At 34.9% G+C, this 13,520-nt stretch overlaps 1 protein-coding gene across 1 annotated transcript in view; it reads left to right on the top strand.

Moving 5' to 3' along the window:
- MRPS9 (mitochondrial ribosomal protein S9) overlaps positions 1–13,520 on the top strand; it is a 61,044-nt gene that overhangs the window by 37,938 nt on the left and 9,586 nt on the right. The window contains exons 5-7 of the mRNA XM_045828445.1: positions 1,342–1,421; positions 9,916–10,001; positions 11,570–11,645. Of these exons, the coding sequence (XP_045684401.1) occupies positions 1,342–1,421; positions 9,916–10,001; positions 11,570–11,645 (242 nt within the window). The remainder of the gene's footprint in view (positions 1–1,341; positions 1,422–9,915; positions 10,002–11,569; positions 11,646–13,520) is intronic.

A 13,520-nucleotide genomic window follows, 5' to 3' on the forward strand; every position in this document is an offset into this window, starting at 1 on the left:
TTTTTAACTATATTCACTTAAAGTGGCCTGTGGTTAATGCCAATTATCCTCCGAAGGAAAAGATTACCTGCATATTGTGTAGGTGGTATTTCAACAGAAAGAGTGTAGTACTTTAAGAACTAATGGGTAATGACTCACTTTGCTGGAGAAAATACTGGGATTTCTGCCTCACAAATATAAATTCCAGCTATATTAAATTTCTGAACATGAAAACAAAAATTTCAGAAGAAAATATAGGAAAATAATTTTTAGGAAGCACCCAGTCTTAAAGCATGCTTTTTCAGTGCAGTGATGTTGCATGCAAGGGGGCATAAATTGATTTAGAAGTGAAAAAACCTCAACTGTTACAGTGTTTCAGCCCTCAACTCATAAGCAGTATGTCTGGTATTAAGATTTCATGGGAAGGAGGCGATTAGGAAAAACAAAATGTCTAAAAAGGCTCCTTAGCAATGTAGATAATGAAAAAAAAAAACAGTTGAGAAATACTGCAATGGAGGAAAAGTGCCAGATTCTACAAAAACATGTATGTTAAATTCTTGATTATGAAAGACACTATAAACAAAATTTAAAAAGCAACTGACAGATTGGGAGAAAAGCACTTACAATTTATGTAATAGACAAAGGAGTGTGCTCTTTTAACATATTAGAGTTCCTACAGATTGTTAACAGAGAAACAATTCAGTAGAAATACCAGCAAAGGGCATGGAGTTAGTGGTTTGGTTTACTTACTAGAGACTCAATTGTGCAGTTTGTTTGGTGTTTATTAGATGTGAATGACCATCTCTATTTCAAAAGGAATTACACATAACACCTTTTGGGAGCCCCTTCTGTTTTAGATATTTTTAAACTCTGAGATATGTCCTCACAGAGTTGAAACAAATAATGTGTTGTGGGAAAATCCATCTAGTGTTTTCCTTCATTATGTTATACCTGTTTCTAATTTTCTGAATGAACTACATTATTGACTTTATCAATTTTTGTTTTTAAGAATATGGGAGTGCATTGTATTTACAGCCAAACCTAATATTTTTTGTCCTAACAAATTGATTTTGTCTGTTTTATGACTGTTTATTTAAAACAAGTTATAGAAATTCTCATGGTGAGATATTTAGGAATATTTTCTCAAATACAAACATTGTTTTATGTCAGTGGGTATAAAATACCCTAAATAGTTACATGCTAAACTAAATATTACAATTCTAAATATTATGCTTTTTTGTTATTTTAAAAGTTAATCAGAATTATAAACATGTCTCATGACTGCAGTTAAATACATCTGTTTGATCTCTCTCTGTGTATATTTTATTTTTGTTTATTTGTTTTCATCTGACTTTTTATTAGCAACCCAGTGGGGAGAAGATGGTCGTCCATTTCATTTTCTCTTTTATACTGGCAAACAGTCATATTATTCATTAATGCATGTAAGTATATTATATTTTATGATAAATAACATGAACTGTAAGCTGAGTAACTGATTTTACCAGAGATTTTTCTAAACTTCACAATTGACCTAGTATGTGTCATAAGGGACAAAAATAGGACTTCTAGAGGTGAGATAATATGTTGAAAGGCTTTGTATTTTATTAATCCATTTTTCTAAAGATAAACATAGAATTTATAACAGAATGGTTTGTCCTTAAAATGCTTTTTCTTACAAATTGAGATCATGTTAGCAGATAGATACTCAGTCATTGTGCATGTATGTGCAATCCAGGTAAAACATGAAGCAGGGTAGGGGCGAGTATATATCCTGTCAGGGTCTGCAAGGCACCTTGGGAGGGAGTCAGATAGTTACTGTACTTGTTATGCAGATATAGTTGCTGCATTTCATAGCCTAATACAGTATATGAGTCTAGAAAGTCTAGAAAAAAGACCTACTTCCAGCTGTATTTGGGACTGCTGGGAAGTTTTTGTTTTCAGAACTCTTAAATGTTTGACAGTGTGCAAATATGGGCATTCCCTATTGTGACCAAAGGAGAGAAACCTGGATGCTAATATCCAGTTTTAAACAACAGAACCAATTTTATTCTTAAAATGTGTCAAATTTTATTCATTGTATGATTTTTAAAATATTCAGTGGGTTTCCCCATCCACAGTCAGATTTCAGGTTGCTTGAATCGCATATGCGCTTTTCCTCTGCTTTTTAGAATGTCTTATGTTTGTTGGAGCTCCACAAACGTGAAAGGACAAAACCCCTACTTGTCAGGTACATCTATTTCTTGGGGGGCGGAAAAAGAAAACCTTCTTTTCGGTTTCTGTTGACCTTGGGCAAATGAGCTTCTTGCCCTGGCAGAAATGAAATGAATGATAAATGTAGAGTGTGTCTTTGCTGAGTAATGGAGCTGCGGCTGAAGCTTTCCACTGAGGTTGTCTCTGCACAGCCCAAGGCTGCCCAAGGACCCCTGCTGTTCATTTAAATAGGTATGTCAAATCTGCCTGCAGACGCCGCCGGTTTGATCTGTGGTAATATTTGTGAAGGTTCCATATGGACCTAAGCCCCCTGCAGTGCTAAGAAATAATGTACAACGCTTCATGGTGCAGACGCAAATTTTCTCTGAAAAGGGATGCAGTGCTGCGTTTTAGCTGTCGGAGGGGATGATGGAGCTGACGCACTAGGCCTGTCAACTTGTTACACGGATGGGTTGCACGCAGCGAAGCCATGGAAAATCTGTGCCTGTTAACTTTTCTACTTAATCACGGTTGTAGCATTGCCTTTAGACTGTATGCTACATTAATTCCCTTCCTGCCTTCTGCCTTTCATCCCAAGTTTCACGGAAAAAAGAAAGCATGCAGGTCTTGTAGAGGAGCCTTATCAAACAGCTGTCATCTGACAAGCCATTTGCATTTGTTTTGGCTGAAACTGCGCAACCCAAGGGCAAGATATTTTGTTGCATTCCATCATAATGAAGAAATTACACATTGCAGGAGAGGCCTAATTTTGTTTTTAGTTTGTTTCTGTCTTTTAAAAGGCATTGCTCAAGAAAATGGTTGGTTTCTCAGTGGATAAAATACTAGCATACTCTGACTGATAAACCAAATTATATCTGATTAATAAATATTCTTTCTTTTTGAGTAATATAGTTTCTGTTACATATAGGATTGTTTTTTGGGGCTTTATGTTTTAGCTGAAATTTAGGTCAGTTTGTTTTGCTGGGTGTTTTAACTCCCCAAACTATACAGGGTTTATTTAGCATTTGTTTTATTGCTTATCAGAACAGTTTACAAATAGGAATTAGTAATTATATGTATGGGGAAAAGGGTAAATGTTTCCTTAAATATATGTCAATGACTTTAGCCTCATATTTGTACTTGTTATCAATTATAACTATAGTCATACCAGTCTCATTTCCTAGGTCATGTAAACCAACATCATCCTAGATTCAGTTTGTTATTTTGAAATAGTATGTGACTCAGTAGTCACTGTTGGGCTTACAAAAGTGGTTTTGTAGTGAAGTCAAACATTGGACATAAAGTAAAATGGTAAAAATTGAAACTGCTTTATGTCTTTGTTCTCTTCTTTGTTCTGCCTTCTCTTGGTGGTGGGGGCTGCTGTTTCATTGTCTGGGTGACAGTGAGTCCACTGCTGTCCTTCCAAAGGAAGCAGCAAGGGAGTTGGCCCCCAAAGGCTGGTGGGCTTTAAATACTTGGAAATGAATGATTGTTGTTATCATTTCTTTTTGTTGATAAAATTTCTTCCCATGTGACAGGGTAAAAGACACTGAGCCAAACCAGTTTTCCCCATGTCACTGACCAACCATAATTGAGATGTGGCAGTCATCAGCCAAGCGTTTTGACAAAAATACACAGATGTTGAGCATGTGGGCATTTCTGCCAGGAGATCTTTCTAATATCAGTTACCCTTTTTGTCTTCTATGCCAAGTCTCCTTTGTAGTATTTGGCCACTTTTCATACTGACCTTAGGTATTACATTATAGCAACTAATAAAAGATAGTCCTGTTGCAGCTTACAGTTTCAGATAATATATAATGCTTTAGTGAACACTTTCCAGTTGGCCCATCTAATTTCTATGGAGAAGCAGGGAGATTTTTGAGACAAGATGAAGATGAGAAGGAAGAAGTAATTTATTGTTTCTGCTCAGAAATGAAATGTGATAGGAAAGATAAAGTGAAGAAAAAATTGCTAATCCATAGGGTTTCAGACTTTGTAAATGTGTTACATTCTGCAGGTTCATTAGAATAACTCTGCATGGGAGTTAGAACATTTTCCTATGGACAATGCTCCTTCAAGTTCCTGGGAAAGTCAGTAACGAACTTACAGTGAATATGATGTACATATGTAATGAAAAAAGTATAAAACAGTACGAACAACTAATTTATTAAGCAGTGAAAAGTAATTTAAGTGAGAATAAGAGACTTGAGGAGTTTCTCAAAGGATAGTTGAGTACTGAAAAGGGAGCTCTGTGCTGGATGGCACTGTCTAATCTGGCATTTTTCACCTGAAATGGATGGTTTTCCATTTCTTTAACAGCTACTTAACCAATAGAAATTGTGTACTTTTCAGACACAATTATTAGTTTCAGTTTAGGATTTCAAGAGCAGAATGAAGAAATAAAGAATAAAATAAATTTCATGAAACACCTGAGCAGAAGCATAAAGGAAAGGGAAGACTTTTTAGAAAAGGAATATCTATGCATAAAGAACATGCCTAGGTCTCCATGAGGGACGAGAAAGGGATAGGCCAGAAGGGCCCTTTGGTCCTCCAGCCTGCCAGGCATACCCCTTGTCCACAGCAGTTGCAGCTGTCCAGGCCAACAAAGCTGGTGGTGAAGGGGAGAGTGGCCTGCATTCATGAGCAAGGCATTGGCAATCTTGATAGTCATGGTTGAGTTTGTGCATCATTTAATTTTTAGAAAAATATTTATTTAGATTGACTCATTAATATATACATTTCTGAAAGTTTTAAAATTCCCTCATGAAAAATTAGTTGAAAACTATTTAAAACTCATTATGGGAGGTGATTTTTTCACTCTGAAATGGGAACCCTTTTGTAAAATATTACTCATTAAGTCAGGGCATGTCTATAATGCACTTTTTCCCATAGTGCTTTCTGAGGAGCACAGGTTATAAAATATTCTTCAAGAAAGCATATCTGAAATTGCTTAGTTTGGGAATGCTGCTTATTGTGGACTAGAAAACTCTAATATGGAGATACTTATTAGTGTGAAAAAGCTCTGCAAAGTCCTTCAGTAAAGAAACCTGTTGCATTAACCCACTGCTGCTCAAACATACTAGATCATAGAGCCCTTTCTACCCAGAACACATTTTTAAAAATCCCATGAAACTAGTGTGTGGGAAAGCCTGTGTAGCATATTGAAAACACTAAGTTGTCAAATAAGTGTTCATTGAATTTTACACAAGCTCCCTCTCCCCAGTCTTTAAGAAAAGTTAGCTCTAAAAACTGCATTGGGAATAATTTAGCATCTTACAGAAATCTCATTTCTATTTTAGGACAAGTTTTACAATGAATAATGGAGTATTTTCAAAGTATTTTTATAAATTGAAAATTACATGGCCACAGATGAAATTTCCCCCCCAAAATATGTACAAAATTAGGGGATGAAAATCATTATTTACTTAAAGTACTCTACTAAATTAAATAAAATATGAAACAAAACCAAATAATTCTAATTCTAATAACTTATACATAAACAGGATTAATTTGCCTTTGAAAGAAGCTCCTGGCTTATTTAGAAATTCTGCAGTTTGTTTTAAATGACTTACAGAGCAGAGAAGCCCCAGGGGAAACATTGAGCTCCTTAGGTGGGGAACCCAGACCTGGTGAAGCACAAGTCTGGGACTTGGAGTCACAGAGGTCTCCCTTCCTTCACATCTTCTCAGTAACCTGTGGTGAACATTTAAAACTCCTGACGTAGTGCTTTTATCTGTCAAAATGGAATTAACATAGTGACCCTTCTCACAGTTAGATATTAAATAACTATAACTATGTAATGTGCTTAGTTTTTAATGTGCTACAGACTAATGCTGACATATCTGTGTGCTGTTTTAAGACTTTTCTTGACAACAGGAATTAATTCAGAAACAGAAACTGCTGTTACAGAAGTATCTTAGATATACGTTTTCCTCACATAGGAATAATTACCATTGTATATCTTGCATGTACTAAAAGTAACAATTAAAAAAATAATTTTAAAAGCTAATTCAACTTATGCCTCTGTTGTTATAATCAGGTTATTTTTATGATGGTATAATTGTTATATGGTGGGATGTTACTCTGAGTAGTAAAAATATATGGTATATGAGTTATAAACGTTTTCATATAATTCTCCTAGATGTGTACTTTCCCAGAGTACTTTTCTGTATGACCAATGTATGAGACTATATCCCTTTTTATGTTGAATAACACTGCATGATGTGTAAACTATATAGCATATTGTTTTTACAAACTGATAGCAAGGGTCTACAATAGAAGTATGTCCCTTGAACTTTGGATAAATAACAGAAGCCGTGATAAATGAATTATATTTATTTCATTTGATTCTGTATATGCCCAAAGCCAAAAAATTAAGAAGATTGTTGTTTAGGAAATTGACTTCCTATGATTCTTTTTAAAAAAAAAAACAAATACATATTTTAAGTGTGTTACTTTTCTGTTTTTGAGCTAGTACCTAAGATAATTATTACTAATTAGTATGATATGTATAATTGTATATCAGAATACAGTTGACTTTCCTGTATCACTCTCCCAAGAAATGTCATTCATTTACCCTTCCTAAAATGGGATTTCTACATGATTAAAATAATCAAAACAGATTTTAGAAGACTAAAATCAGATTTTTAGATGAAAAATCATACTGCTCACATCCTTGGAAGGGTTTAGTTTAAGCACTTCTTTTCTGCAACCTGAGCATCTGGTATTTTCAAATTAGGCACCTTTTAAATTTGACTCATACATTATGGAAATCTGATGACACAAGGGTGGATAGGCTCACTTTGATTTTATGAAATATTAATCATAACTGTGATTAATGATTCAGCATTTCACATCTGGGTTATCCTGTCATATTTGAAAATTACACTATTAAATATAGTATATAAACTTAGTATAGGTGGGTCATACCAATTCTCTAGTGTCCCTTAAAAATTAAGTGGAAATTTAACAATATATCAAAAGCTACCAGTAATAACTTGTGTTGTTGACAGTTCCTGGCATATTTTATACCCTCCAGGATTTTTTTATGTAAATTAGTACACATCTCTTCAGGGAACTGAAGCTGTAGAATCTGCTTTCCAGAGAGCTGTTGTTTCTAACCAAGATAGAATCTGAAGAGTGATTTTATTATGTAGAAAAGAAAGAAAAATAGAAATGTGCACCAATAAAATTGCTTCTCAATTATTAGACTCTTGAATGCCATCCCTCACCCCTGCTGTCATTTCTTGACTGTTAGCATAGGTCAGATACTGTGCTAAGTAGTTTGCGTATATTTTCCTATTTAAAGAAGTATAAGGGGTGGCTTAATGAGCATTATTTAATTTGATGAATTACAACCATCAAAGTGTTAACATTTGTCACAAATGAATAGAATTTATCATATTTGAAATTTGACATGTACTTTTCAGTTGTTTTCTCATATCCTGCACTTTTTCTGATTATCTTATATTATTTATAAATTATTATGGAGCTAAATATAACACTGGATGGTGCTAGCATAGTGAAAAAAAAATTTAAGAAAAATATGGACTTAAGGTAAAATTGCTCAAATGTCACTGGAAAATGATGATGAATTTAGTGGTCCAAACTTTGACTTGAAACTTCCCTGTGAAGCAGGTTAGTTATTTTTATTTAAGTTGCCTAGTTATTCCAGAAAATTAAATAGAACCTTACAAGTAGGGGAGGGTATCTTATTACTGTTGATGTTCTCTTGGATTTATATTTTCATAGCTAGATTTGAAAGACACAGCATCTCTGAGTTATGCACTCAGATTCTCACCACCACCACCCTTTTACCAGAGTCCCCAGATGCAGCAGTCTGGCTGGGGTCTGGTGCACCGCAGATGCTGTTTGCACTCTGTCTGTTTCATATCAGAGTTCATTTTGTGGGTTTTTCCATTAATTTTGCCTAATCAGAGCAATTGAGAATTTCTTTCTCAAAACAGAGATGCATAGAAATTGTTCTGATATACTATTCAGTTGGGGATGACAAACCACTATCTGCGCCTTTAGAAATGAGTCAAAAGTACCCTAACCACAACCAGTCAAATGAGGCTTACCAATTCTTAGGAGGCAAGTTGTAAAATTTTAAGATGAATAGGAGCTACAAATTTTTCATGGATTATTCACATTAGTTTTTGCTTTCTTTAGGGTAGACAGGTGTTTATTTTAAATTGTTACATACCTTCTGCTATAGCCGATGGATTTGTACCTTGAATATAGTTATAAAGATAGTTATCCTTAATTAGAACAATAGAATCAAATTGACTTAATTTGTCCTTTGCTATCGCATTGAACTCAGCTCTCCATAATCCTAATGTGCAAATCCTAACTTTAGTGCACATCTCTTGGAAGCATCATTGAAATGGATCACTGGCCCCCTCCCACAAAGGGTCCTTTTCAGAAAGTCTGGTGTGGGACCTACAAATTTACACATTTAACCAGATTTAGGCTTGGATGCTTCTGCTGCTGCTCCCCTGGGAACTTACATTATTGATTCCTGAACTATGATTGCTTCAATTTGTTTGAAATACTCATGTCCATGTTACAATCTGTAGCTCAGCCCCAGTTTTACAGCTTCTGACTGCTGCTTTTCTTCTTTTTTCTGCTTTTTTCCTTTGTCTTTACTCACCAATCAATTCCAATACCAATCAGAGGTTATGGAATGAAGATAATAAAATGCAAGCACTAGTAAATAAAAGACAGTGGCAAAGGGACACTTCTCTTAGAATAAACTCTTTGTTAGCAACATAAACGTGATATGGCAATCTAATCAGAACCCATAAGAAACTGCCCCTCAAGTTTGAAATGATTAATTAAGACTATTGGAGATATAGATGAACATCTCTATCTGTAATGAGTTTTGTCTTCTGACATTAGCTCATGACATTGGAAAGTGTCATGATTAGTGAGAAAAAATATCATATGTCTAACTCGTTCTTTGAAAATACCTATGTTCATTAGGTATTATTATGGTAAGTTATGTGGAAATTATAAATGAATACTCACATACTGGATGTGAGTGTTCAAATACTTAAATTTGTTCAAACAAAAAAATGGGAAACAGTTACATTCTATTTGTTGTGAACCCATTTTCTGAAAAGTATATTTCATTGATAATCTTTATTGCCAAGTTCTAACAAAATGGCAAAATTTTCCCCTACTTGCATTACAGTTTAATAAGTGTCATACATTTACAAACTTTGTTAAAAAATATATTAACAAAATAAATCAGATAATGAAAAATAAATAAAAAACTGTAAGATACTACATAGTGAGGATTTAAATATTGTGTAAATAAGATAAGTAGTTCAGCTATAAATACCATAACTTTTACTGATTAAGTCTCTGAGTTTAAAGTGCATATTACTATATAAATTAAGATTGTTTTCTAGGGAAAATTTTTGTTCCTGTTTGTGGAACTCTAAGGGAAATAGTTTGTAGCTTTGTTTTGTTTTTACCAACTTCACTGGAGTTGTTTCTTAGAGTTACTTAAAAATCAGTCAATGTATACATTATACTAAAGTCTCATTGAAATTACTCTCCTATTTTTAGTTTGAGTGCAAAATAGTATTATTAAAAAGTATCTTCAGTATTACTTGCTATGCAGCTACATAATTTTTGAGGAGGTCACTTTCAAAGTAAGGGGTGTTCAAGGAAAATATAAAGTAGAAGTAATAATGTACCATCTCTCTTATTTTAGTATGTGTATTTTGTGTGCCATAGGATGCTTACGGAAAACTACTCAATTTAGAAAAACATAAAAATGAGTTGCAAGCCAAAGGTCTGTTTTCAGAGGAAGCTAAAACCAAGTAAGTTCTTGCATTAAGATATATGAAAAATTTGGACTAAAATCAAGTGAGTTATTATTAATGTTTTTCAAGCATAGCTTAAGCCTAGAAATTGGTTCTGTATTTCAGCATTAATCATTAAAATTAGAGGTCAAAATAATAGGTGGGTTTTTTTTGTTTGAGAGGAAGTAAATATTATGGTTATTATTTTTATGTTCACTCCATATTTATGTGCTAAATGGTATTTAATAACTATATTTGAGTATGATATCCTCAGAATTGTTGTGTATATGAGGTCTGTCCAGAAAAAGTCTAGCCACTATTAGTATAACTAGAACAGTTTGAGCAACATCATTGTAATCTGGCAGCCAAGGAGAGTGGACTGGAATTCACATGTGTGAACAATGACAGCTTCACTGTATTAGTCATTGAGGGTGGTAGACGCCTTTGAATGAACATGTACTGTGTACTGTGTGGCTATCGAATTCAAAATGAGTGAGTAGAGCAATGAATCTTCATCAGATTTGCATTAAACTTTAACATTCATCCATGAAAACTATTCGGATGATTCAGAAGGCCACAGCTGTGGGCAACTGGCGATTTGTAGCTTCATCACAATAACACACCCCCTCATGCATCACATTTCGTACAGTTTTTTGATAAAATATCAAACCACCCAGGTGACTCAGCCCCCTCCAAACCCAGATTTGGTGCGCTGCAACTTTTGGGTTTTCCTAAAACTAAAGTCACCTTTGAAAGGGAAAAGATTTCAGACATTAATGAAATTCAAGGAAATATGATGGGGCAGCTGATAGCGATTGGGAGAACTCTGTGAGGTCCCAAGGTGCTACTTTGAAGCGGACTGAGGCATCATTGTCCTGTGTATAATGGTTCTTGTATCTTCTTCAATAAATGTCTCTTTTCATATCACATGTCTGGATACTTCCTGGACAGGCCTTGTATAGCTATATAGCTAGCTACCCATTTACTTACTTTACTTCTCTACATGGTTGTCGTGTTTTGTTTTGTTTAGTATTTCAAGGATTGTGCTTTCATTCAGCCAACAATGATAGATTAGATCCACCATCTTGAGCAGCCATTTTTAAATTTTGGCCTGGTGCTTCATGTTTTCTTTCGCAAAAACACATCTTTGAACATATCTTGCTTAACTTGTAAATACTACCCCTAGCCCTTTATTTGGACTTTACTACTACTTTAGTCCATTGACAGATTAACTTTGCATCCATAACATCTCCTTTGAAGTAAATTATGAAAAACAAGTGAAATTTTAATTTTTAAGAAAACTGGTGGCTTTTAATACCAAATGGTTTCCACAATGGTATGTTAACTCTTCACACAAAACATTTGCTAGATTAGATACTTTTTCTAGAGTAGATTGAGGACATGAAATATTATTTTATCAGAAAAATAGTTTACTTGAATAGTTTACTGAAATTTCACAGCAATATAGTTATATAGTAGAAAAATTTCTTTTCAAGTCAAGAACTGCTACTACCTCTGAGATCTTTTGTGATATAACTCTAATTGCATGGTTAATTTAAAAGAGAATCTATGTGATATTTTAACAGAGACCTGATTGGCAGCAGATGGCTGATTAAGGAGGAACTAGAAGAAATGTTAGTGGAAAAACTGTCAGATCAAGATGTAAGTAATTAATCTTTTCAGATTTAAGGGGACCTGTGCCATAACAATGCAGACAATTGCTATTTTAGGACCCTAATTGTAATGTTCCTCAGAGGCAATTGTTCCAAAGATAATTTCCCTTTTTATAACATATTTATAGTTGATTTCTGCAATGGAAGGAAGAAGGTGACATGCCTGGTCTCCAGACCCTCCAAGTGCCCCGGTGTCCTCTGCTAGTTGTTCTAGGGAAGCATGATAGAGGTCTTTTTTCATCTACTTCAGTAAAGCAGATGGCTAACTTTACAAGCTAATGATAAGTGTAAGGAGTTTATTATAGGTTTAAGTAGAAAAGGAGTAAAGCACATGGTTACCTTCATACAATTTACTGCTTTTTGGCTTACCCATGTGAAGTATCTCTGAGGCTACTGTTTTTCATTTTGGAATCTGTAGAACCACCTGTGTCAGAATCACTTAGAATGCTGGTTACAAAATGTAATTTTAAGAATCAAGCATTGCTCAGAGTTTCTAGGGATGTCATATAGGAATCAGTATTTTTAACAAACTCTCCAGATGAATGTGATTTCCCACTTAGGTTTCAGATTCTTATGTTGCTAAATGTTATAATATATGCCAGAATCATCAGAGGAAAATTGATGTTTTAAATATCTTGATGTTCTAAATTTAGATTATTTTTGGAAGATTTCAGTGTAGATTAATTTCAAAATTGTCCAAAGAGTTTTGTTTTCCTTGGCAGTGGCTGCCGTTTTCAGTACCTTGCCACTCTGTAGATTTTAAGTCTTGTACTGAAATTGCCCCTTTTCCATATGATCTCACCTTTAACAGGAACCTAAACAACAAAACAAAGAAACAAGCAAAATATACTCAAAGACACTGAAATAAATGGAGGACAGGCTGACAGTGACCAAAGGGGAGGGAATTTCAAGGGAGAATGGGAAGGGTTGACAGGAACAAATACAAAGGACAAAACTGGGGGTGTGGAAATTGGAGGGAGGTGGGGAGGGATGGGTGGGTGGGCTGGAATTGGAGTAAAGGACAGAAAACTGTATTTGAACAATGATTAAAATAAAATCGTAAAAAAAAAGAAATTGCCTCTTTTCTCATTTAACATATTGGATAAATTAATGATATGGTAAAGTTGCAGTTTGCTTGAACAAGGTGTCAGGCATTTGGTGAGTGAGTGGTAAGTCTAGGGCACAGGTAGCAAACACAAGGCCCACGGGCTGAGTATGGCCCTGTACCTTGTTTCTACCCTGCAGCAGCGCTGAGCTCCTTGCCCCTGGTTAAGGAGTAGTTACATTTATGCAGTCCTAAAATTACATTCGGCCCTTTGAAGGCAACCATGAGGCTGATGTGGCCCCTGGTGAAAATGAGTTTGACACCACTGGCCTACAGTTAGTTTCTAACTGTGAGATCAGTATTGCTGCACTTGGATCTAACTGAAAAAATCTCCCTTTGCTTTGTCATTGAACACGTACATCATTCTATTGTTTACTCTGTTTTCTGGCTGCTTTGATTTTTATAATGCAGGTGTGTTTATTTGTTTTCATTCTGAAAACATCCCAAAGACATTATCACAGGTGTGCATATGTATGTATGTCTTCTGTACATTTGAGGTACTGACCATCAGAAGAAATCCTGAAGCTAAATTCTGGTATCAAGATGTGGGAGGCAGAGCAGACAGTGACTTCTTAAACTTCTTAGTTCATGAGCAAGGCTGTGTTATACCTGTAGTTTCCCCTTGGTAGGTTCACCAGTATTCACACTGTGTGATGGAATTGAGAGAATAGCTGAGAACAAAGGATGTAGGCCTGAAAGGGAGGGGAAGATTGGAGTTTTGTCTGGCTGGTACCATAGGTGGCTAAGTGTTTCCCCTTT

The sequence above is a fragment of the Phyllostomus hastatus genome, unplaced genomic scaffold, assembly GCF_019186645.2.
Source record: "Phyllostomus hastatus isolate PE091 unplaced genomic scaffold, TTU_PhHast_1.1 phas_scaffold_78, whole genome shotgun sequence".
In the NCBI taxonomy this organism is placed as follows: Eukaryota; Metazoa; Chordata; class Mammalia; order Chiroptera; family Phyllostomidae; genus Phyllostomus; species Phyllostomus hastatus.